This window comes from Suncus etruscus, chromosome 4 (genome assembly GCF_024139225.1).
Source record: "Suncus etruscus isolate mSunEtr1 chromosome 4, mSunEtr1.pri.cur, whole genome shotgun sequence".
NCBI classification, from domain to species: domain Eukaryota; kingdom Metazoa; phylum Chordata; class Mammalia; order Eulipotyphla; family Soricidae; genus Suncus; species Suncus etruscus.
In genome coordinates this window covers 54,197,032-54,224,799 of record NC_064851.1, presented here as the reverse complement: position 1 = coordinate 54,224,799, position 27,768 = coordinate 54,197,032, and the positions used below count along the sequence as shown (strand labels likewise).

Here is a 27,768-nt window from a genome sequence, read left to right as displayed (position 1 = left end):
ATACAAGCCTTTACTCAACTTGGGCAAACAAGGATGAAGCAGCATCACTACTCAATTCTGAATTGGCACTTGGGAGAATTCTAAAGCAAGCAGCAAATGGTTGCCAGAGGACCATTTCATTGCACAGTATTCATGCAGTCATATTGTGGATGCAGTTTATTTCAAGTGCCAGAATTCAATACACCCAACTAAGAAGTGTTCAGCAGCAGCAGCAGCAGCAAGAACAAAAACAACAACAAATTACCACCAAAGATATCTAGAGCAGGAGGAGCAGTGGAGGTGGTGGTAGAGGTGATGGCAGAAGTGGTAGCAGTGGTGGCAACGACGGTCGTGGCAGCAGTGGCAGCTGCAATGGTGGGAGCAGGAGAAGGAGCAGTGGCAGGAACCGGAGGGGCTGTGCTAGCTGTAGGGGTAACTACAGGAACACTGGTCTCAGGTGGCTTCATTGCAAAGAGGTCCAACTCAGGTGCAGCCTCTGCACTACCTTCAGATGGGGCAAAGGGGTCTTTTGGAAAGGAAAATGGAGACACATACAGCATCAGTAAGAATGGAAGACACAAAAGAGTAGACTCATAACTGGATAAAAGACACCTGACATATATATAGACACCCTAACTAGGCATTAGGCTGCTGAAACTACTCTTGTTAGTAGGACTCAGTGTAAAGATGCTTTTCCAAAGAAAAAGAATGACAGGTGCTCCAAGACATAAAAATGAAACAACTTCACAGTAGTGTGAGATTAGCCTGCAGTCTAAACTCAGAGGTGGTTATCCTTAAAGTCCTGGTTAATCTGCTCAATCTGGTAGCTGCAAAATTTGTTCAAATATGCCTACACAGTTTAATTTGGTCATTAAAGAGACAATAGCATTAAAGGTAAAGAAAAACATTAAGAGAGCATACTTGGACTGACAAAAATTGTCAATCTTGAGAAATTGTCAATTTTGTTAAGTATGCACTTCACAGTCTTAATGTTTTAAGTGCTGACATTATTTATTCAAGTATGATGAATGATACTTTACACTCAGATTAAAATTAGGGAAAAAAAACACACAGCCACATCTAACTACAGGAGTTTCACAAAAGGACAGGAAAAACAACAGACTGGCTCATGACTTTGAACCCACCATTTCCTGAACATGCATCAAGAGCTGCGGCTACCGGGGTGGGGAGAGCTGCTGCTGTGGCCCCTTCGGATGCTGGAGGGGCCTCCCCAGGAGAAGTTGCAAAGGCATCTTGGGTGCAGTTTTTAAATCAAAAGAAATTGAAGGAATAAAAAGAGAAGAAAATATAGTAAAGGAACTGAGTTAAATTGAGAAGACGGCTCCCTTATACAACATGAATTTCTAAAAATGCACTTTTATGGCCCATGCACTGAGGGAGATCACAAAACAATTCTTTGCAACCCCTCATGATAATTACATGCAAACAGTACAATGTTGACATTGTTGAGGCTATTTGGCTCTAAAATGTAACAGGATTCTCATTGTATAAGGGCTCTGAGAAGCATGTATTATGCATCATTAGAAATTAAGGGATGTGAAAATTAAAACACAAAATAAATTTATTATGTAATTTTAGTCGTTAAACTTTCATGTCCAGGTAATACATATTCAACTGTTACTATGATGTCTCTGATAGGTGGTTTCTAGCAAACAGATGTCTTTCTTAAAGCCAATACAATTAAATATATGGTGGTAAATATAAATGTTAGAAATAAAATATTTCTTTTTAAGACAAGATTACACTGATAACATGAAAGATTTGCTAAGAATTCATAAAAGTTAAGTCTTCATTATCTTGAAAAGCATTTTCAGATACAACTAAGAAGTTGTTATAATGATAGAGAACAAAATTTCAGGATGATACCATAATGCCTTTACACTAATGTCAATTTATAGTTAGTTTCAAATATTGTATTTTATAGTTGTTTGGAAAATGATTTATTTTTGTCATAAAAACTACAGGTGTATTATTAATATTTTAGTGGAAATTTCACTAGCATACAGGCTGCCCCAATTTATAAATGCCTACTTATATAAATGTCTATGTGAACATATGGCTTCTAATAAATCATATTAATTATGATTCTGTAGTTTTCTGAAATATTCTTTCTGATGTACAAATATTCTTTCTGATGTATTTTCACTTGAAAGAGAAAATATCTAGAAAGTATATACCAATGCGTACCTAAAACCTGCTACTTACCTGTTAGTCTTCCATTCTAAAATAATACCTTCCACCAAATCAAACAGGGTTCCCTGTTCCGTTGCATCTTTATTTCACTTAAAAAATTGCCAAAAATGTTTGGTAAATGCTACAGAGTATATTAGGATATTCCCTTCACGGGAGATTTGCATAGCACTTTAGGCTGTAGGTAGTGTTACAGTCATGATAATTGTTTCTCAATTGAATAGGCTTGTTTCAAACTAAGCAGAGCATGAAACATTCTTTAGTAATACCCTGAGGTCCAGGTTAAAAACAATAACAAAGATTAGAGACTTACAATTTAAAACATCCTTTAACAAAAACATAGATAAAACTAGAAGGGGCAATGAATTACTCATATCTTACAGATTTATTTGTTCTGTATGCTTCCCTTAAAGGTATGTTTAAGTAGAAATTTAGGTAAATAATTATTATCATCACTAATTTGTAAATTAAAAAGAAGAGAGGCTTGAGAGTTTAAATATCAAGGTCCAGGTCACATGACTCATGACAGTCAGGATTGGGCTGCACTGTTGTTAATTGTGCCATATTTTATTCTATCTATTCTGCCCTCCAGTTAGGTTTCAGAGTTAGGAATAAAACAATATGCTTTTGCTTATCTCTTTAATGATCACTTGTGTGTAAGTGCAACCTATATTTACAGTCATCTCTTTGGGAAAAGGTATTTTGTTTTTTCTGTCAGCAAGATTCCTCCTTTCTCATTAATTAAGACTACATATTATAAACTCAAATCAAGTATTTCCATTTAAATTTCTATATAAGAGGGAAGTTTCAGCTGCTTTAGTCCCACCTTGTTAAGTTGCCCTATCCCAGAAACAGAGATATTAATGAGAGAGGTCATGGATAATTCCAGCCTCAGCCACTCTCTTGATTTAGTCTTGAGATCTTGATCAAGAATTCTCAAAAGCCTAGCCTTAGCTCTCAAGACTCTGAAAGTGGTGTTAATATTTTTATGTGGTTAAACCCACAAAATCTTCTTTTTATCTTTAACCTTTCTTCCATTATCAATAGTAGAATTATCCTTTCTGTACTAAAAGACTACAGATATTGTTAACTCCTCTTTTCTCCCCCATTTTCCAATATGTTGTGCCTTTCAACATTCTGCCAATTTTCTGTCAGTTTTTTTTTCTTGGAAATGTATGTCCCCACTGTCACTGTTATAGTATGCCTTTACAATACTTTTAGTGATCTAAAAAGAATGGTATCTTAAATTTAATCATATAAACACTTTTCCAAAATCACCCCAGCCTGAACTCCTGCCACATGAGCTACCTTTAAATCAATGGAAACTATGGAAAAAATTTCAATTTTCTCAACATTCTAAGATTCATCAGGTCTTTAGTTCCTTTAAAGACCAAATTAGCTTCTACATCAGTATTTTTTGTATTTATAAATAGGGGCGAGGACCAGAGTGATAGTACAGTGGCATTTGACTTTCATACAGCGGACCCAGTTTCAATCCCTGGCATCCCTTTAGTCCACCAAGGTGATTCCTGAGTGCAGAATCAGGAGAAATTCCTGATCACCAGTGGGCATAATAAAAAAAAGGGGGGGAGTCATATTTAATGGGGTTTGACCTGGTAGTGCTGAAGCACCAGGGCCACATTGAAAGGAGAGCAGCAGGGCAACAGGACAATATTTGGTATCAGGAATTAAATTCAGCAACACACATGTGCTACCCCTATACTCTATCCTTAAGCTATTTACTCAGCCTCCAATTATTGGTTTAAAGTAAGGCTGATTAACTTAACTTTATTAGCAAACCTGAACAAATAAAGTTAGTTTTGTAAAGATAATTGATTTTTGTGTTTAAAGACTATCACTCTCACAAAAGTTTGTTCACAAATTCACACAGTTGATCGTACAAAGAAGTTGGTATTGATTAAAATCTGCATGTTTAGGAAAACTCTTCGTTTTCATACACTGTGTTGGTAGTAAAGTTTACAAAATGAAAAATTAAATGTTTAATTTAAAAATGTTATCAATACCTTATGTTTCATTCTAAAAATATTGCTATAGAAATTTTATTGTATAGAAATACAGACAACAAATTTTATTTTTTGAAAGTTTCCTTAAAAATTAAGCATTTAATACATTATATGCACCTGAAAATATTTTAAGACGTACATTAAATTATTGAAGTGTTTTGTGGACTTTAATATGAATTTTTACAATAGGACAGTTTACCTTTTCAAATTTTAATAAACAGACAGGACTACAATGTAATGCTTTAATATTTCTTGTTAATAAAATGGAAGTCTATATCCAAAAATTAAAGTTAGTAATATTACTTAAAACATTATAGGTGCCTAAAAAGGGCATTTTTATTATTTTTATTTTATTATTATTATTATTATTATTATTATTTTTAGTTTTTGGGTCACACCCGGCAGCACTTGGGGATTACTCCTGGCTCTACGCTCAGAAATTGCTCCTGGCAGGCTCGGGGAATCATATGGGATGCTGGGATTCGAACCACCAACCTTCTGTATGTAAGGCAAATGCCTTATCTCCATGCTATCTCTCTGGCAAAAAGGTCATTTTAAAAGTTGAATCATGTAAAGAAGTTATCTATTGCTCTTGTTATCTACTTTAAAGTTATAAAATTAAAAAAAATTATTTTTTGTTTTGGGTATGTCACACCTAGTGGTGGTCAAGATCTCCTGGCTGTATGCTTAGGGATGACACTGATGAAGTCAGGGATCATATAAGTACTGGGTATCAAACCCTGGTAAGCTTATAGACTGCACTATTTTTAAAAATCAAAGTTATTTTGGGGCTGGAGTGGTGACGCACGCAATAAGGCATCTGCTTTGCATGTGTGCTAGCCTTGGACAGACCGTGGTTTGAGCCCCAGCATCCCATATGGTCCCCTGAGCCAGGAGCGACTTTTGAGTGCATAGCCAGGAGTAACCCCTGAGCATCATCGGGTATCGCCCAAAATCCAAAAAAAAAAAAAAGACAAAGGTTTTTTGGTGTCTTTATTTTTATTTAAAATCTTATCTAATTCCTAATAAATCAATATAGAAACATGAAAGAAACTAGGTTATATCAATGAAATTACAAAAAATGATTGGACTAAATACTGATTCTGGGAGGTTATTTACAGCTGTATGTATTTAGATGAATAATAATAACTGTGCTAAAATTTGTAATGTAACCTTTACTCAACTTCCAGTCACTTGACTAGAAAATCTACTGGAGAAATCAAAAAGTGATCTCCACTAGGGGGCACTATTATATGATTTCTACAGTACTAGGCCTTTAAATTTGTATGCCAGTGTAGAAAGAATGTTGTGATGGAAACGAAACATACTTCTCTACTTTACAAATATAGCCAAAGCAGTGATAAATGATTAACACAAACAACATAAGAGCACAAAGAATATTTCAAAGAAATATCCAAGGCATTATTAGAGAACTATGAAAAAGCAAGATAGTTGATTTTCTTTGAGGCAAGTAAGCTCCTCACAAATGACTAAAAACAAGAAACTGAGCAGCAAAAGATACACAACTACATAAATAGTATAATATTTTAAATCTATTTTATCCATGCTTTCCTTGAAGTTTTCAAATTCAGAAAAACCTATACTTATCACCATCAATATTATGGTGAGAAGGTAATGAAGAAGTGAAGAAGTTTATTTTATAAATTTAAGCTAAAACTTTAATTTGGAAATCTCAAAGATTATAGAGGTATATAACTCACAAACTTTCTTAAATGAGTGTTTCTTTATAATAAATTATTCAAGAGTCAGCAAACACATCCACCTACTTTTAATAAATGTTAAACATGTTGCTGTTATAGAAACAACAGCAATGGCAGTACAAAAATTTCTTGTGTGAAATAGTGAAACTATACTATGTTTAGCTGAATGCTCACAGTAGTAGACACTGCTGGCAAACCTCAAGAGCAACTGCATGGAGAGCAGTGGTATGTGACCATTTGAGGGTATGTTTCATGGAAATATAGTAATGCCACCAAAGACTGTCAAATATTTCACCCTCTCCCCATCACTAGCTTTTCCAAATTCTTTAGCATATTATCAAAACATCTCAGTAAAGATATTTTATTATAATAAAGTACAAAACTATAATAAATATAACACTATATTGATCCCAGCATTTCTCCAGGTTTGGGCATTTGAATATTTACTACTTGAATGGGAATGTGTAAATTAACTGGCTTCAGACTGCTCATCAAGTCCATCAAGTCCAAGCATATTATATTGGCAGAGTCCAATTGACCCAATTGACCCAAGCCTGCAGTTGTAAATCAATTCTGTGTCAGAATTTACATTTGTGTGGAAAACATATTTTCAGAAAATAGTTTCAAAGTCTGACCTATACCTGGTTTTAATCAGCATTTTAAAAGTTGCTTTAAATAATCTGATCAAAGTTTTTGCCTGGACAAAATATGGTAAGTTTAAGGGTGGAGAGGTGAAGGTAGGGAAAAGAGGGGTTTATAAGTAAATTCTCTTCAGAGATGCCCAAATTTGAGCTATTCTTATATAATTTCAAAAATTCTAAACTTTAAAAAATAAGACCAGTCTACAAATGCAGCTGCCATGTTCAAATTGAGCCAGCTTGTAGACTCACTCTTTTCTCAAATGAGATATAAACTGAGCCATGAAAGATCATGACTACACTGGCTCAGGGAGCAGAAGCTCGCCATCTTGGGAGGAAAGGGGGACCAAGCCCCAACCTGCTGAAGACATGCTTGCTGCCTCCATCACCCAAAATCATAATTTCCCTTATCTGTGACCTTCTACAGTTCACTTCAAGGACACCAATCTGACTACACTTCAGGTATGCTGTTTTTGGGGCTGTTATCACCAGGGCTTTGTGGAGTGAGTACCCTCCCGAAATCTTCCTTCTTCCAGAAGCCTGTCAGCTGAGTACATCCCCATAAAAGTTGTAGTAACAGGAATATTGCTTTGAATTTCTGGACAACTTAATTTTTTTGATGCTGTCATTCCTAAAGAAAAACCCAGTTTAACAGAATGGACAGCTAACAACAAGAAACCTTTTGTCATTGACTTCATTGAAGATAGAATAATTTTCACAAATGTGCTTGTTATTGTACTTTTCCTTTTTCTTTTTTTTCTATTTTATTTTCTATAATTTTGCTTTCACTTTCCTGAAAACAAATGTATAATGGTTAACTATGTCAACTATGTGATGCATTATCTTTAAATAAATTAAAAAGTAGCTAAGACCATGCGTTTCCTTCCTATAGTCACCAAGGAATATTCTCTCAGTGAGTTTTAATCTGGCAAAAAACCAAATAAATCTTACAAAAGCCCAAAATGTGACAGCGAGATATAATACTATACTAACACAGGCACAGTGATAGGCATTTAATGGGAAAAGATTTGATAGCAACTTAAATCCCAATTTGTTTTTGTTTTTGTTTTTGAGTCACACCCGGCAGCGCTCAGGGGTTACTCCTGGCTCTACGCTCAGAAATCGCTCCTGGCAGGCTCGGGGGACCATATGGTTTGCCGGGATCTGAACCACCGTCCTTCTGCAGGCAAGGCAAATGCCCTATCTCCATACTATTGTTCCGGCCCCTTAAATCCTAATTTTTATAAAGGCCATCAATTGAACCAAAAGCATGGCAACCTCAGCTCTAAAACTACTGAAATCAAATGAAGTTAAAGTTCATAAACTTAGCAAGGATGAATATAAATGAATAAACATTTAAATATATTTTTAAAATAACATTTGACATACTATTATATAATGAACATATTTTTCAACCACTTTAGTACTCTAGTATTTTTTTTCTTTTTCACAAACCTGCAAGGAAAAAAAAAATCAAAGAAGAGTTATATAACTGACTAACCTCCAAAGAGATCCACTTCAGCAGTGGCAGCAGTGACAGTTGTAGTAGTTGGGGCAGAAGCGGAAGAAGTTGCAATTTCAGCAGTGGTGGGAAGAGGGGTAGTTTCTGATGCAAATGGATCAGAAATCGGTGCTTCAGAGGGAACAGAGGAAAGTGCAGCCAAAGAATCTGTATCACCACAGTAATGGATGTCAAGTGGAGGAAAGGAAAAGGAAAGGGCTAAAAATATACTAGGCTTCCAATGATCAAAAATGAGCATAGTTATTAAGAGAAGGAAGTTTCTCAAACAGTTTAAAAATAAAACTATACTTACCCTCTCCCAAAAGGTCTATTGATGTCCAATAAGTGGCAGCATATGAAGAAACAAGAGATTAAGCTGAAACAATCAACCACACCAATATTCAAGCGAAGTGAGGCACCAGCTAAAGCAATTTTAGTTTTGTGTACCTCAACAGATCATTCAGAACTGAAAACTTATGCATCCTTTATTATTATTAGACAACTTTTGAGATGAATAGGACTTTAGGTCTCTACTCAAGTTTCTGATAATAATATAATTGATAAATAAGATAAAATAACAAGCTATTTTAAGATGAATATAAGATTAAATTATTTTCAGTTCCTCTGAAGTTAGAATCCATTGGGGAGTTCACATTTTCTTAATATTTAATCGCAGAGCTACAATTGGCATTAAAAATTAAAATTATTTTTTTTTCTTAATCGATTTTTGGGTCACACCTGACAGTACTCAAGTTTTTCTCCTGGTTCTATGCTCAGAGAGTTCTGCTGGCAGTGTTCAAGGGACCATATGTGGTAGCAAGGATATGCAGAATTGGACATAAGCAAAATGAAAATAGACCATTATTTTACCAAATGTATAAAATTAAGACAAAATGAGTTAAAGACCTAAATATAATACCAAATTATAGAATACAAACAAAATAATAGTTCATCAGTTCCTTAATACTGTTCTTCAACAGCAAGAAAAACCTATAGCAGGGGCTTGGAGAGACAGTGTAGCAGGTTCCAAACTGGGTTCCATCTTTAGAACTGCATACAATGCCCCCATAATACCAGGAGTGATCGCTGAGCAGAGCCAGGAGTGATCTCTGAGTATATCTATGTGTTGACCAAAGACAAAAACAAAAGAAGAACAAAGCAAAAATAGACATATACTGGGATTATATCAAACAAAACACAAGGGTTTTATATTGAAAGAAACCATAAAAATACCCTATTAAATGGAAGGTGACATTTACAAATCATATCTTCATCAAGAAGTTAATATTATAAAGAACTTACTTAGTTCACCAACAAAAATCAACCTGATTTTTAAAGTAGGCAGAGCATCTGAATAGATACTTCTGCAATAAAATTATGACAAGAATAAAAGAAAACCCTGAATCTGGGAGAAATATTCACTTCACATATTACAACAAGCTAATATTTAAAATATAAATAACATATTTAGGGAAAAAAACCCATTAAAAGAGAGACTAATTGAACTGAGCCATTCTTAAAGAAGACATAGGCAATAGGTATTTAAAAAAGTTCTTTCGGGGCCTGGCGGTGGTGCTAAAGGTAAGGTGCCTGCCTTGCCTGCGCTAGCCTTGGACGGACCGCGGTTCGATCCCCTGGTGTCCCATATGGTCCCCCAAGCCAGGAGCAACTTCTGAGCACATAGCCAGGAGTAACCCCTGAGCGTTACCGGGTGTGGCCCAAAAACCAAAAAAAAAAAAAAAAGTTCTTTCCATCACATCATCAGGGAAATAAAATTAAAGCAATAATGAGGTTAGCACTTTCAAGCAGTGAGACACATCAAAAAAAAAAAAGTAGGGCTGGAGACATGTATATTGGATAGCACAAAGGCTGATCCAGGTATGATCCCAGGTATCCCATATGATCCCTGAGCATTGATTGATCTGTGAACGCAGAGCCGGAGTAAGTCCTGAGCATCAACAAAACAAAACAAAACAAAACAAAATAAAAACAAAAACAAAACCCCCCCCAAAACCCCAAACAAACAAACAAACAAAAAATAAGACAAACCAAAAAGTGGAAACAACCATGCTGGTAGGGAGGGATACAGGGTGAAAAAATCCACTGTTGGTGAAAGTGACATTTGGTTCAGTCTGAAAAACTTAGAAATTTGTTTAAAAAAATTAACTATTGAACTCAGCAGCAATATGACCCAATAATTCTATTTGTTGGCATCACTCAAGGGCCCCCAAACACTATTTCAATATATACTTGCACTCTAACAACACTGTAGCCAAAATTTTGACACAACCAAAGATCCCAAGAACAAATAACTGAATAAAGAAACTACATACAATAAAAGATGACTTAGTTACAAGAACAGATAACATCATGCAATATTTTACAACATGGAAAGAGCTAGAAGGTATCATACTTAGTAAAGCTTGAGATAGAAGGATAAATAAAACATTCTCTCTAATATCTGGGCATAAAGAAACAAAGGAAGAAAATAACAAATGGCTAATGGCAACTGACCCTGAATGCAGACCTACACAACCGAATAGGTACTGAGATTGACTTATGTGGAAAGATAGCAACACTATAGTGGTGCATTTGGTGTTGAAACACTATCTGCACGAACTTATTATTAATAGTATTATATATCACAGAGCCTAAATATTGAAAAAATACAATTAAATAGAATATGTTTTCTGTTCTTTTCTTTTCCTTCTAAAACTCCACAATTTCATCTATTCTATAATGTGTCACAATAGGTCCTATATGTTTTATCAGCCTTTTGGGGGGGGGCAACCCGTTTATTGCTCAGGGATTAGTCCTGGCTATGCGCTCAGAAATCGCCCCTGGCTTGGGGCACCAGGGGATTGAACTGGTCTGTCTTAGGCTAGACGCCTTACCTCTAGCACCACCTCGCCGGCCTTTTTATCAGTCTTTTTGTTTGCTTTCCTAACTTCAAAATTTATAATTTTGATATATATTTGAATTTGAATTTGATATATAATTTGCATTTACAGGTATGGGGAACACACCTGGAAATGCTTTAACTCTTGGTTTTGCAGGGTTGACTCTTGGCTCATAAATTTCTCCTGGCAGCGCTTGGGGATGTAAGGGATTGGTACCTACATCAGCCAAGTGTAAAATAAATGCTCTACCTGCTTTACTATCCAGACACCAGCAGATTATATTTTCTGCTTGATCAAATCACTGTTCTTAGACCTCTAGTAAACTATTAAATTTACTCCATTGATTCTTAAATAAGACTTACGCATTTTTAATATTTTATTTTTCAAAAAATCCCTCTGATTTTGTTTATGTTTGCTATTTATTGACTTTCATTTAGTTGTCTGTTGCTTATCCCTGCATTTGGGTTTCTTAATATTTTTTGGGGGGGAGGCATGGAGATTGAAGCTAAGGCCTCACATGAAATCGAGCTTTTACAACTATTTTGAATCACTTTGTTTGTTTGTTTTTGGGCCACAGCCAGCAGTGCTCAGGGATTACTCCTTGCTCTGCACTCAGAAATTGCTTCTGGCAGGCTTGGGACCATTGGGATGCCAGGGACTGAACCGGGGTCTGTCCTGGGTTAGGTGCAAGGCAAACACCTTACCGCTGTGCTATCACTACAGCTCCTTGAATCACACTTATGTAAGTTCTAGATCTGTGTTTCTTTGGGGTTAGCAACATATTAGAGTTTTATTTAGTTTCCTTTTTGGTATTGAATTTGTTTACCTGATACTTTGTGATATATAGTCTATACATTTTAAGGAACAAACATCTCTTACAGTTTTTAGAAACTGGTGGAGACATTTTCCATCAGCTTTCCTGCATTTGGTATCATAACTGAGTCAGCTGATTATAAATTCTGCCAGGTTCCTGGGAAGATGGGCTTTCCTTCAATATTTTGACTAGTAGGGCTAGATCTGGGTCTAGAACAAAGGTCCAATTTATTCTGTGGTTAGGTTAAAAGAGGGTAGGATTGTTACTGTGTGTGTGTGTGCGTGTTAAAGTATGGCTACTACTAGGTTCCCTGTGTACAGGACTGATTGTGAATGGGCCTGGGACTAAGAAGTTAGAAGAATATTTGATAGTCACAGTTGTGACCAAGATCTTTAGTCTTCTCCTTGGGTTGGTGAAATAGGTATGTCACTCACTAGATACCTGGATGAGCATGATGACTCCCTTACTGAGGAAGACTGAGGAGACTAATTCCAAAGCATGGAGCACACATCTCCTCTAGGTTAAATTGAAGAATGATGGTCATGACAGGACCAAGATCAAATAGGACAAAGTTATTACAGAGAACTGTGATGTTTCCAGTTCTAATGATGAGACCAAAGATATCAGTTCTCTCAACTGGGCATAGTTCTGTCTCTTTAAAATACTTTTCTTGATGCTTACCTTGTAAATATGTGAGAACCTAAATTCAATCCCAGTGCTGTTGACATGCACAAAGTTTGGTCTCCTAGCTCTGCTATCTGAGACTCCCAATAGTTTGTAATTTCATATACATAGTCAGGTATAGTGAGTACCACAACTATAGGAAAGTTACCCCCTAGCCAAAAACTGAGGCAGAGTATGAAACACCATAAACAGATATGATACCCACCCACTCCCACTTCCCAGGAGCACTGAAACCAAATGTGTGTGTGTGTGTGTGTGTGTGTGTGTGTGTGTGGTATGTGTGACCACACTGTCATTTAAAAAACAGAAATAGAAGGAAAAGGTAGAGAAACAAGGAGGAGAGATAGGGGAGGGGAGGTAAAGGGAAGGGAAGGTGAGAGGTAGGGAAGGGAAGGGAAGAGAAGGGAAGGGGAAGGAAAAGGAAGGGAAAGAGAAAGAAAGGAAAGGGAAGGGAAGGGAAATAAAAGGGAAGGGAAGGGAGGAAAAGAAAGGAAAGGGAAGGGAAGGGAAATAAAAGGGAAGGGAAGGGAGGAAAAGGTGAAGTAAATGGGAAGAGAAGGGAAAGAAAGGGAGAGGACGGGAAGGGAAGAAGAAGTAAAGAGAAGGGAAGGGAAGGAAAAGAAGGAAAGGGAAGGAAGAGAAGGGAGGGAAAGGGACTAGAAAGAAAGAGAAGGGGCATGGAGGGAAGGGGAGTGGAGGGGAGGGGAGAAATGGGCCTAAAGGAATCTATAAAGGAGGTTACAGCTGAACAAACCAAATCTGAAATGTTGTTTTTGAGTAAGCTACTAAATTCATGGGAATTTCCAATTATCTAAAATATTAGCATCAATAGTCAAAATGTTATAATTATACAGCCAGAAAAATAGAATTCACTCTATATCTTGAAATACAAACTATATGACATATGAACATTTTAACTATGAGAAGACCATTTTCTGCCTTTTTAAAATATATACCTCAAACTACCGATGTTTTGTGAAACTTTTCTCTTCATATTTTGAGTACCATTTGGATAACCAAATGGCAAGTGTGCCAATTATGGTGTGAATAAAAACAACCAACTAGAAAGTGGGAAAGATAACTGGTTTTACTCACCTCCCCACGCAGTGGCTCCCCCAGAAGAAGGCGCTGGTGCTGGTGCTACTACTGCAGCTGCCCCTCCAGAGGAAAAGTCTGGCTGGAGGTCCAAGAGATCACTAGATGGTTTGGAGGTACTGAAAGGAAAATAAAATTTTAAAATAAGACCTGGAACTTCTATCTGTAAATGTTTGAAAATATATATTTATACTGAAAACAAATTATTCTAGGTAAGAAATTGAATTAAGAGCACGTTATTCCATATATGTTGAGAAATGACAATTTAGGTCTGCAACCTTGATGATCTTATACCAACACTTTGCTACTATAGCATGAAATAAGTTGTGGCCTTAATAAGTATAAAATTATTAATATATGAATTATTCATATAATTCACATACTTAATATATTATAATATATAGTTAATACATATTGTACTATATATACTTAATATAATATACTTAATAAATATATGAATTTTCCTTTGTTTCAATATACTTTTTTTTTTTTTTTACCAAAACAGTGAACTAGGAAGCTATATATCCTTCCTTCCTTCAGTCCTGCATGAAAGTTTGCCTGGGTGAAGTATTCTTGGTGAGGCATTCATTTCATTGCATTTTTTCCACTGTATTTCACCACCGTCTTTAGGCCTGCAAGATTGCTTATGATAAATCCGCTGTAAATATAACGATGCTTCTTTGTATGTAATTTCTTTCTTTGATCTTTGTGCTTTCAGCATTCTACTTCTACCTGATTTTCATCATTGTGGCTTGAATATATCTTGAGGTACTTTTATTTGGATCTCTTTTAGCTGGTAGTCTTTGGTCATCCAAGATGTAGGTACTCGCACTCTTCAATTATGGGAACTTCTCAGTAATGATGTTGTTCTTCTCCATAGGAGTTTTGTTCCAGGGTCTCTGGACCCCAATATTGTTTCTGTTTAATTTATCCCAGAGATCTATTGCTGCATGCTTGCTTATTTTGATGATTTTTTCCATCTTTTGATTTATTATAAAGCCCTTTCCAACCTATTCTGTATTATAAAAGTGCTATGCAGTTCATCTTCCAGCTCACCAATTTTGTTCTCTACAGCTGTTACTGTGCTGGTGGTCTTCAAGTGAATTTTTCTTGTTCTTTAATAATATCTTTATTTACAGACCATGACATATGTGTAGTTCGTTATGTTATAGAAAAAGAAAAACCCCTTCACCAGTGCAACATTCTCACCACCAATGCCCCCATCTCCATCCTCCTCCACCTGTATTAGAGATAGACATTCTACTTCTCTCACTCACCACCATTGTCATGATAGTTGTTAGTGTAGTTATTTCTCTAACTGCCTCAACCACTTTTTGTACTGTTTCATATAGTGGCCAGTACTTCCAGCTCTCATCTCTACTGTTTCTGGGTATTATTATCATACTATCTTTTATTTTTCTTAAATTCTATAGATGAGTTAGACTATCCTGTGTCTATCTCTCTCCCTCTGATATTTCACTCAGCATAATAGTTTCCATGTTCATGTATAGGAAAATTTCATGACTTCATTTTTCTGACTGCTGCATAGTATTCCATTGTGTATATGTACCAATTTCTTTTTCTTTCTTTCTTTCTTTCTTTCTTTCTTTCTTTCTTTCTTTCTTTCTTTCTTTCTTTCTTTCTTTCTTTCTTTCTTTCTTTCTTTCTTTCTTTCTTTCTTTCTTTCTCTCTCTCTCTTTCTTTCTTTCTTTCTTTCTTTCTCTCTCTCTCTTTCTCTCTCTCTTTCTTTCTTTCTTTCTTTCTTTCTTTCTTTCTTTCTTTCTTTCTTTCTTTCTTTCTTTCTTTCTTTCTTTCTTTCTTTCTTTCTTTCTTTCTTTCTTTCTTTCTTTCTTTCTTTTTTACCAATTTCTTTAGACATTCATTTGTTGTCAAACATCTGGGTTGTTTCCAGATTCTGGCTATTGTAAATAGTGCTGCAATGAATATAGGTGTGCAGAGGCATTTTTCATTCTGTTTTTGTATTTCTAGGGTATATCCATAGTTGTGGTATAGCTGGATCATATGGGAGCTTAATTTCCAGTTTTTTGTGAAATCTTCATATTGTTTTCCAGAAAGGCTGAACTAGAGGGCATTACCACCAGCGATGAATAGAGTTCCTTTTCCTCCACATCCCCACCAGCACTGATTGTTCTTGGTCTTTGTGATGTGTGCCAGTCTTTGTGGCATAAGATCGTACCTCATTGTTGTTATAATTTGCATCTTCCTGATGATTAATGAAGTGGAGCATTTTTTTCATGTGCCTTTTGGCCATTTGTATTTTTTTTCTTTGAGGAATTGTCTGTTCATTTCTTCTCCCCACTTTTTGATGGGGTTAGTTGTTTTTTTCCTGTTTGCTCTGTCAGTACTTAGTGTTCTTCTATATACCTTATGGTTTGGGGTTCTATATCAAGGCCTTTAATCTATTTGGATTTGACCTTTGTGCATGGTATTACATGTAGGTCTGAGTTCGCTTTCTTGCATGTGGCTGGAATAAAACATATTTGGTCCTGGTGTATGACCTTCCTGATAAGATGCTCAATTCTATTTGCCAGGATTTTGTGGAGGATATTTGCATCTATGTTCATCAGGGATATTGGTCTGTCATTTTCTTGTTTTTGGAACATCTCTGTCCGGTTTTGGTATCAGAGTGATGTTAGCTTTATAAAATCTATTTGAGATTGTTCCTGTTTCTTCAATTTCCTGAAAGAACCTAAAAAGATTTAGTAGTTCTTCTTGAAAGATGTGAAAGAATTCATTAGTGAATCCATCTGGACCTGAGCTTTTATCATTATTTTTTACCTATACATTTTTCAGTTTTTATCAATTCTATTTGAAGTTTTCTCATTTCTACTCTTATTTACTGTTGAGTATTATTGGCTGTTCATCCCATGGTTTCTTTGAGTTTGTTGAACTTTTCACATTTTTTCTCTAAAGTCCTTATCAGAGAGGCTGATACTCATTGAGTCTTCAGACATGCCATTTCTCTTACTAAGCATGATGGGGTTCTGCAGAGCTTTTCCATTGTGGTCTCTGCTGTGTGATGGGTGATGTAAGTGTGTCTTATGTGTTGTGCTGGGGCTCCTTCACTAGAAGAAATGCATGCCAGTGGAATGAAGTCAAGAGGCTATGCTATACTCCTGTTGCATTCTCCCACCTCTGTTGCCAGTTTTCTTCATGGTCAACCTTTTTCTTTGAAGTCAAGTTTGTTTTTTCCCAGTTCCTGGTCTGGGGCCTGCTAGTTTACCTCCTGTTAGAAACTAAAGTCCTTTCAATACCAAAGTTGGTAGAAAAACACTTCCGAGTAAAGGGGAATCCCCAAATGTGTATCATCACTTACTGACAAGTAATATTAAGAAGACTTAGTTTCTAATGCTCTAGCATTGATTTTGCATACAAAGATAAGATGTGTAGTTCACATATTTTACTGCCAATTCAATCAATCTCTCCTGTTCTATCATCTTGGGCTGGAGTATATTGAGAAGTTGCCAACCACAGATACCTCTGGGAAAAAGATATTAACCCATTGACCAGCCTTAAAGATAAGTTCCTTATCTGCAACAATTAAATGAGCCTCTTCACTGATGGGGACTCTTTGGCTGCTTCACACAATTTGACTGCCAACATCACCTAGAAACAGAGACCCACTAAAAACAGAACAAGCTACCTCCCATATTTGAACAATAGGGAGAGAGCAGCAGGGAGCTGAGTCCAATACACCTGCTTTGCAGAGCAATAGTATAGCTGGCAGACTTGGGCCCTATACCTGGCATTCCCCTCTCCAAGTCCTGTCAGGAGTGATCCCTGAGCTCAGAGAGAGAAGTAAGTCCTAAGTACAGTTGGGTATGGCTCCAAAACAAAATAAATAAGGGCAGAAGCTACAGCGGAGAGAGATATGGCCCTAGTCGTAGGGCTCTAAGTTGAGTTCCAGTTCTGTGGCAAGGAGATCCCTCCCTGAGGAATAATAGGGATACCCTTTTGACTTTATGTCACTGTACTAGTAGTCTCAGTCATTATTTGGCTTTTGCTAGCTAAAGAGGAATGTGTGTGTGTTTTCTTATGCATATTATGTCTGCTATGAATCACTGGAGAGGTGATTATAAAGATTATGATAAAAGAAAACATACTTCAGATTTATTAGTATTAAGATAATAATATTTTTCCTTTTTCCTTTATTTTTTTGTATGGGAAAATATATATGTTGAGAAGAATTTACATATAAATTTAGGAATCCTAAACATAGTGATTGTTAATTTTTTTAAATTAAACTTTTTTTCTAAATTAAACTTCAACATATTAAGGATATCTTTAAGATGTCGCACCTAGAAGTATTTCAACATTTTATTCTTACTCAGTTGGGCCATGCTTTTCTCAAGGTCTTGAAGTCCCAAGTAAGAAGCTTTGTTAGTCAAAAGCTTTGCTAGTCAAAGCATGATATGCTATCTAACAGCATCCTATGTCTTGTTGGAAATATAGTATCTCAAGTTTACTCCTATCAATACATTAGAATCTTCATTTTAACAAAGCCCATGTGTTTTCATGTGTATTCAGTTCTGAGCAATATTTTTTTGAAGGAGCCTGCTTCAGTTTCTTTTTAAGTTTCAAGAGCCCTTACTGCATTTCCTAGTTTGATGTCTATTTCTTAAACTGTAAGTAAATGCCAATCTAAGGTACTATTTATCACTAGTACCTGATTCAAAGCATTCACAAAAATTTATATGTGATCTTTATACTTATCTTCTTTCTCTTTATAGATAAAGAAACATAAATAGATCACCCCAAAGAACACATTTTATACCTTATTTTGTTGTGATATTTTTAAATATCTGCTATTATAAAAAGCAAAACCAAGGAAGCTTAGCAGGTTAAGATGAATGTACAGTCAACATGGCTATAATATCTTAATTTCTTTTCAGCTCAAACTTTAAATACAGTCATTTATAAACAGAGTCACTGGTAGTACAACAATCTACTTAAGGCAAAAGAAATAAATAGAGCTGACATTGAAGAAGCATATGATACTCTTTAACTTTTCTACAAAATAAAATCATGTTTAGAAAGTATTTCCTATGTCAGTTAAGACATAGAACCTGAGGTCTGCATCATTCTTTCAATTCTTTTCACAAATGTGTGAGTTAAAAAGGTGACTTCCATAGTTTAGGTCTCTCATATACCTTTAAAGTTACAGAGCTCAATAATTGTGTAAGGTATGAAAAATTTGTTTTGTGTACATAAAACAATTCAATATATTGTGTCACATTTTTAAAAATCTTTTGGGCTCAGTATATAAAACTGATACAAAAACCTAGTTAAGGGGCTGGAATGGTAGGATAGCAGGAAGGGCATTCGCTTGCACAAAGTCAGTCAACCTGGGTTAAATCCCTGACATCACTTGGTCCCCTGAGTACTGCCTGGAGCAATTTCTGAGCACAGAGCCAGGAGTAACCCCTGAGCACTGTTGGGTATATCCCCCTAAAAAAGGAAATCTAATCAAAATATTATTAAGCAGATTACTACGTACTCATTCACTAACCTGACTGGGGCAGCTGCAGATGCTGTTGCAAACAAATCAACTGGTGGGGACGTGTCAGTAGTTCTAGCTGGTGTCGAACTAGGAGACGTAACAGTTGTGACTGGAGAAGACTGAAAATGAAGAGGTACAAGACATTCTAGTCAAATAGAAATCTACAGGACACAGAGCAACAAGAGGATATGCCATTTTCATGACAGTCTCGGAAATTTGTTGAGAAACAAAATAAATCAAACTTTAAGAAAAACAAATAAGATATGAAATTCTCAGCAATTTTAAGACTTAAACTTTCTATATGATATATGGCCAAAATATTACTGAATGAAGATAAATTTCAATAAATGCAAAATTGGCAAGTATTCATCTCTTCAACAAAGACAGTCATGTATATTATTGCTCAAATTTTTGTCAACACAGTATTCTTTTGAAAATTTAAATTTCCTAAATGGAATGTAAAATATTAGCAATGCAATACAAATGACTGAAATTAGTTTGCATGTTCATCTGCTGTGAACATAGTTAGCTCCTTCTAAAATATAATTTATTTAACCCACACATATAAAAAAAGCTTAGAAAGTAATATATGAAAATGGGATTGGGCCAAGCCTCAGACACTCACCCACCACCAAAAAAATCCAGCATCCTCCATCCATCATCACCATCTTTCTGACAGAAAAATGGCCTGGCTGTTCCACCAAGCTCCAAAAGAAAATAATGTCCAGTGATACTTCACAAGTAGTTTGGTCCATTCTCAGAATGGGGGAGGAGAGCATAGATTCCCTTTTTTGTATGAACTATAGCAGTCCAATACCACACAACTCTGGCAGTAATAAACCAGTTCCACAACTTAACCTTCTCAAACTTCCAAGCCACTGAATTTGTTTTAGACTTATACATCCTGGACCATGTGCTGTGTACATATGACACCTCAATCTTATAGTAGTGTCATCCCAGTAGTATCACAGTAAATCTGATGGGGAAGTTACATAGTAATCTATCAACATTGGTGAACCTAAGCAGTAACACTGAAGGTTCAACTAGTATCAATCACAGTTCAGAAAATCCTTAGACACTGATCTTAGTAACACCATGGAGAGATAGACAATCATTTCAAATTGACCTGTATTGATCTATGTTTTGACAATTCCATTTGCTTTTGTGTTTTAACAAGCAATATGAAATGAATTGTTTGTTCCTGCATAGAGGTAGCTATGGTGGTGGTGGGAGATTGGGGACACTGGTAAAGGAAGGTCATACTGATAGTGGTAATTAGAGTCTTAAAGGACTGTTTTAAGCACAACTGGGTAAATGATGGTGTTATAAAAAATTAGAAAAAGTTAATACTTATGGCACACCACTAATAACTCAATGACAGTAATGAATTAATCAATGCAAGTACAGAAATGAAGGTTTTCAAACATCCATTAAAAATTAATGGAAGGGCCAAAGTGGTGGCACAGGGCATTAAGGCATTTGCCTTATGTGCACTAGCCTAGAAGGGACCGGCCATGGTTCAATTCCCCCATATGGTCCTCCAAGCCAGGAGCAATTTCTGAGTGCATAGCCAGGAGTAACTCCTGCATCACTGGGTGTGGCCAAAAACCAAAACCAAAAAAAAGTAAACTTGAAAGAACATGTTTTGAAGAGAACAACAGGAAAACAGAACCAAAATTATCCTACTACAAAAAGTCAAAGTTAAATTTTTCTAAAATCTTAAAATAAATCATAAAGGAATACAACAAATATGCTGCCCTAAATTGTTAATATTTTCCACATTGCAATATTCATTTTTTTGCTTGATTCTGGACCACATCTAGCAGTGCTCAGGGCTTACTCCTAGCTCTGAGCAGAGGATATATCCCTCATAGGCAGACATAAATGCTACAAAAAAGAAAACGACAGTCCAATATTCCTAATGAACACAGATACAAAGACCTTCAACAAAATCCTGGTAATTAGGATACAAAGACCTTCAACAAAATCCTGGTAATTAGGATCCAACACCTCATCAAGAAGGTGGTCATTATGGTCACCATGACCAAGTAGTTTCATTCCAGGAATGCAAGGATAGTTTAATATCTGTAATTCAATCAACATAATATACCATATCAACAAAAGGAAAAAATTATGGCTATATCAATAGATGCACTGAGAGCATTCGATAAAATCCAACTCCCATTCATAATAAAAAGTATCAAGGTGGGATTGGAAGGAACTTTCCTCAATGCAGTGAAAGCCATCTACCACAAGCCAATGACAAATATTATTCTCAATGGAGATAAACTAAAAGCCTTTCCTCTAAAATCTGGTACAAGACAAGGCTGCCCCCATCTCACCACTCCTTATCAACATAGTACTGGAAATATGTGCCATAGCAAATAGGCAAGAAAAAGATATCAAAAGAATCCAGTTAGGAAAGGAAGAAATCAAGTTATCACTGTTTGCAGATGACATGATACTATATTTAGAAATTCTTAAAGAAGCTTCTAGAAATAATAGTCATATAACAAAGTGGCAGGCTACAAAAGTAACACACAAAAATCAATAGCCTTTTATACACCAATAATGATCGAGAATAAGTGAACATTAAAAAACATGGGGGCTGAAGAGATAGAATGGAGGTAGGGCATTTGCCTTGCATGCAGAAGGATGGTGGTTTGAATCCTGGCATCCCAGATGGTCCCTTGAGCCTGCCAGGAGCGATTTCTGAGCATAGATCCAAGAGTAATCCTGAATGCTGCCAGGTGTGACCTAAAAACCAAAACCAAACCAAAACAAAGCAATCCCTTTCACATTAGTGCCATACAAATTCAAATACCTTGAAGTCAACTTAATTAAAAAGGTGAAGAGCCTATACAAAGAAAACTACAAAAGCCTACTTCAAGAAATAAAAGAAAACACAAGGAAATGGAGACACATACCCTGTTCATGGTTGGAAGGACTAACATCATTAAAATGTCAATAATTCCCCAAAGCATTGTACAGATTCAATGCAATTCCTCTAAGAATACCCAGGACATTCTTCAAAGAAGTAGATCAAATACTTCTGAAATTCATTTGGAACCATAAACACCCATGAATAACTAGAGCAACCCTTGGGAAAAAGTATGGGAGGCATCACTTTCCCTAACTTTAAATTGTACTACAAAGGATTGGCTATTTAAACAGCACAGTACTGAAATAAAGACAGACCTTTAGATCAGTGAAATAGACTTGAAAATTAGGAAAATGTTCTCCAGACATACAATCAATAAATTTTTGATAAAGGGGCAATAAATGTAAATGGAGCAAGGAGAACCTCTTCAAGAAGTGGTGTTGAGACAACTAGTCAGCCACAAGCAAAAAAGCAAACTCAGACCTCCATCTAATACCATGCATAAAGGTCAAATCCAAATGGATTAAAGACCTTGATATCAGACCCTAAACCATAAGCATAAAGTATATAGAAGAACACAGAGGTAAAACATTTTATTACATTGAGAATAAAGGCATCTTCAAGGAGAAAACATCAATGTCCAAACAAATGAAAGCAGAGATAAACGGGACTATATCAAGCTGGGAAGTTTCTGAACCTCAAAGGAAATAGTGACTATGATAAAAAAAAAAGCCACCCACAGAATGGGAGAAGCTATTCACCCATTACTCATCAGATAAGGGGTTAATGTCTAAGATATACAAGGTACTGACAGAATTTAACAAGAAAGAAACATGTAAAAGAAATGAACAGACAATTCCTCAAAAAAACACAAATGGCCAAAATGTACATGAAAAAATGCTCCACCTCACTAATCATCAGGGAGATGGAAATTATAACCACAATGGTCACAGAGACTGGCACATATCAGAAAGACCAAGAACAATCAGTGCTGGCAGGGATTTGGAGAGAAAGGAATTCTCATTCATTGCTGGTGGGAATGCCATTTAGTCTAGTCTTTCTTGAAATCAATATGGAGATTCCTCAAAAAACTGGAAATTGAGTTCCCTTATGATCCAGCTATACCACTCCTCATAAATTACCCTTGGAACACAAAAGCACAACACAAAAATGCCATTTGCACTCCTATATTCATTGCAGTGCTATTTATAATAGCTAGAATCTGGAAAAAATCCAGATGACCTCCAACAGATGAGTGGCTAATGAAACTGTGGTGCTAATACACAATGGAATACTATGTAGCTATTAGGAAAAATGAAGTCATAAATTTTCCTAAATATGGATGGATATGGAACATATTATGTGGAGTAAATAAGACAGAGGGAGAGAGATAGACACAGACTAGTCTCACTCATCTATGGCTTTTAAGAAAAATAAAAGATATTATTATAATATTATACAGAGACAATGGAGATGAGGGCTGAAAGGACCTGCCCACAATATAAAGCTTACCACAAGAGTGGTGAGTTTAGTTAGAAAAATAACTACACACTAAAAAAAAAAGTTGTCTGGACTTGAGAAAAGCAAAGTGAGAAAGGAATGGAACTATTTCTAGCATAAAAACAAAGAGAAATAACTACACTGAAAACTATCATGTCAACTGTAGTGAGGAGAGAAAGAGAAAGCCTGTCTTAAATACAGGCAAGGAGTGGGAGAGGAGAGTGATGGAGAGCATTGGTGGTGGGAATGTTGCATTGAAGGGGATGTTCATTTTTTATAACAAAACCCCAACTACAAACATGTTTGTTATCATGGTGTTTAAATAAAGATTAAAAATTAAAAAATTGAGACTGGAGAGATGGCATGGAAATAAGGCATATTTGCCTTGCATGCACAAGGACGGTGGTTCGAATCCGGCATCTTATAAGGTCCCCCAAGCCTCCTCCCAGGAGTGATTTCTGAGTGTAGAGCCAGGAGTAACCCCTGAGCACTGCTGGTTGTGACCCCAAAACAAAAAAAAATTAAAAATTAATTTAAAAAATTAAGGAAAAAAATCACATCTGGTAGTGTCAGGATACCAGGTGTGGTGCTGGGTGTTGACTCTAGGTTTGCTTTATGCAAGGCAAACACCTAAGTCATGGTACTACCTTTTAGGATCCATTCAAATAATTTAAAATCTAGTGGTGGACATTCTACAACAAGCTATACACAGAGGGGACCACTTATACTAGCAACCCGGGGGACAAAAAAGGAATATATGGGATACATGCTGGGAACAGGGGTGGATAGAGGACAACACTGGTGGTGGGAATGCCCCTGATTCAATGTCACCATGTAATTATAATATTACTGTGAAAGATTTGTAATTCACTTTGGTCACAATAAAAATTATTAAAAAATAATCCAAAAAATAAATATAGTGGTGGGTCAGAATTTCCAAAGATCCTTTGGTTTTATTTGAGTTTTCAAGTTCCCTGAGAAAATCTTAGGCAGGAAGCTAGATACTGGCATACTACATGGTGTCTGGGTGCCCATGTATTATGCCAACCAGTGAAGCATAATGTAATCAGTAAAGTCATGATGCTATTCTTGTCTGTAAGGATACCAATTTTAAAATAGATATTTGTCAAAGAACATACTACATTTTATCAATAAATGCAACAGCATAATTTAAATATAAGCATATTTAACATTTGTTTGTATTGAAATAAAAACCTATTTGTATTATTAAATACAAATAATTTATTACTGTCAACACTATACCTGTCTTTTCATTATGCTAGGAGGACACATGAAAGTGAAGAAATGGTAAAATGATACCAATAAATTAAAATGTTTGTGGAAGAATACCCAAATACAGTAACTTATTTGTCAGTAAAGCATCTATAATATTATGTATTTTAACTGTTGAGGACTGTGATTAGGAACATGTGAAAGTACTTTTTTGAGTAATAATATGTCACATATAATTTTTTTCATTTTAATGTAAATGCATGAAGTTCATTATTTAAAAGAAGCGAACAAGGATGATAAGTAGACAGTTTTTACTTCACTGAAAAAGTTATATACTAGAGAATACATTAAAAATACAATAAAAATATACCTGTCCTCAAAATCTTAAAAAATAAACATCAGATGACCTACTAATTCCTTATGGGTAAATAGTCTAAAGAGTTAAAAATCAGGATATAAACAAATATCTGAACACACAATCTCAGTCTTATTATTTACAATAACAAGAGGCAGATAACTCAAAGTATCCACTGATCAATGAAGGACAAAATGTGTAATATATATAATGCAATATTATTAACTATAAAATGAAAGGTTGTTATGACATGCTACATGAATAATGATGTTACAGATACTATGCTAATTAAAATGAGCAAGTCATAAATAGAAGATGCTAGATGATTATATTTATATAAAGTGTCAAAAAGAGTCAAATTCATAAGGACAGAAAGTAGAATGATTATTTCCAGAGGCTAGAGGGAGGAAAAATGGGACATTAAGTGTGTAAAGAGTATAGGATTTTGAGTTAGGGGAAATCAAGAATATTTTGGAAATAGTTGATAGTAATCATTGCCTAAAATATGAAAATATTCAATACTATTACTGTAACCCTCAAATGATTATAATAGTTAAAATAGCAAACTTACCTTACTTAATGGAGAGGGAGCACCAGATCTAAAAGATAACCAAAAAAGAATTAAAACTAAACATACAAGAACAAAAGTCTGATAATATAACCTGGTCAAGTTTTGATGTATGAATATGTAGATTTTTTTAGAAATAAACATTTTTTAAAACTGTTAATCCTTTACTGTTACCTCTTCCAATATGTTCCATACACTTACTAGTACTAGAATGTTAAATTAATTAAAAATATTTTCTACATGTCAAGCAAAGAATTTCTCTTTGCGTGTAGGCAGACAGTTTCTTTAAACAAGAGTATAGGTGTATAGGCAGTGTGATGCTGTAGGCATATGTAGGCAGATGCTGCTGCAAAGGCCCAATGGGGATAGGATCACCAATCTTCCCACTGATGTTCAAGGACCACAAGGCAACAGGGATTGAACTTGTGACTTGTAACTCTTAGAGCCCTAACAGCACCTTTCTCTGAAGTGGTCATTATTGCTCATGTTCATAAAAAATGAAGTGTCAAAACTGGAATCTTGAAGCATAACAGGAAAAATAATGCCCCATAGAATAAAAATAACTGACAATGTATTACTTGTGAAAGTTAAAAGACTTATTAAGATGAAAGCACATTGTGATTCATTTAATCATAAATTGTGATAATTAAATGAATGTTAGAGGCAAAAATCTCTGTAATCTCTGTGATTAATATGGGTTTCAGTTTCCATATTTCTGAATTTTTTTATGACAGTGTATATGCTGTCATGAAAAATATCTATAAAATATCATTATCTGTGGCCAGAGCTATGGTGCAGCGGTAGGACATTTGCCTTGCACACGGCTGACCAGGGCAAAAAGTGCTTCCATTCCCCTGGCATCCCATAGAGTCTCCCAAGCCAGGAGCAATTTCTGAGGGCATAGCCAGGAGTAACCTCTGAGCGACACTGGATGTGGCCCCAAAATAAATCATTAATCTTACAAATAGTAAAAATCACAGTGCCTTAAATGCTTGCTTCTAAGAGAATGAGTTAAATTTAGGAAAGACTAAAATAAGTTTTAATTTAATTACTGTTAGTATTAGTAATAATAACAATAGCTTAAACAGTTTAAATTTTGTCAACCTGATTTTATGGAAATGAATTACCAACAAGATAAAATGGAGAAAAATAAATTTCAATAAGAAGTCCATTTTCAGGGTTTTATAAATTAGCAAGAATGACTATTAATTTATAGAGAAAATATATAATATGAATAAATAGCAAGAAAAAGAGCAAATAGCTAGTAATTGAATTTTATATATTATGAATGAATTAATTAAATGTAGAAAATTTAGATTTTACCTTGTTATATTTATTAATATTTACTTGATCAATCCAGATTAACTTTTATAGCCAGAAAAAGATCATTAAAGGTAACTTATCAAAAAATCTTCCTGAGGGGCTGGCGAGGTGGTGCTAGAGTTAAGGAGTCTGCCTTAAAAGCGCTAGCCAAGGAAGGACCGCGGTTCTATCCCCTCGCATCCCATATGGTCCCCTCAAGGCAGAGGCAATTTCTGAGCGCCTAGCCAGGAGTAACCCCTGAGCATCAAATGGATGTGGCCCAAAAATACAAAAAAAAAAATTTTTCCTGAACAAATTTTTAGTAATTTTCAAATAAGAGATATTAATACCAATATTAGAGAAATAGGAATCAGCAACAAATCTTTGTAATATATATGAAAATACCTAATATAATCTATATAAGGATAAAAGTTATAGTAAATATTAAAGACTTTCTCTGGCATCTATAAAAAATACCATGCTCAAAGGGAAGTATAAAATGTCATAATTGCATAAAAAGTCATTTTCATAGTTTTTATAAAAATATTAAATCACACATATAATAACACCATGAATCAAGTAAGCAAATAAAAATAATTTCATCCAGTTATTATTTTTTGTTTTTGTTTTTGGACCATATACGGGGGGCGCTCAGGGGTTACTCCTGGCTCTGTGCTCAGAAATTTCTCCTGGCAGGCTCAGGGAACCATATGGGATGCCGCGAATCAAACCTAGTTGGTCCTGCATAGGCTGTGTGTAAGGCAAATGCCCTACCCAATGTGCAAACGCTCTGGCTCCCTATTTTTCCATTTATAATACTGCATCTAAATTTCCAATTCAC

At 35.4% G+C, this 27,768-nt stretch overlaps 1 protein-coding gene across 1 annotated transcript in view; it reads right to left on the bottom strand.

Moving 5' to 3' along the window:
* Positions 1 to 27,768, bottom strand: part of SNAP91 (synaptosome associated protein 91) — a 147,919-nt gene that overhangs the window by 45,487 nt on the left and 74,664 nt on the right. The window contains exons 12-18 of the mRNA XM_049772312.1: positions 25,629 to 25,656; positions 19,098 to 19,207; positions 13,568 to 13,686; positions 8,388 to 8,402; positions 8,075 to 8,242; positions 1,125 to 1,232; positions 245 to 505 (exon numbers count right to left, since the gene is read on the bottom strand). Coding sequence (XP_049628269.1) covers positions 245 to 505; positions 1,125 to 1,232; positions 8,075 to 8,242; positions 8,388 to 8,402; positions 13,568 to 13,686; positions 19,098 to 19,207; positions 25,629 to 25,656 — 809 coding nt within the window. The remainder of the gene's footprint in view (positions 1 to 244; positions 506 to 1,124; positions 1,233 to 8,074; positions 8,243 to 8,387; positions 8,403 to 13,567; positions 13,687 to 19,097; positions 19,208 to 25,628; positions 25,657 to 27,768) is intronic.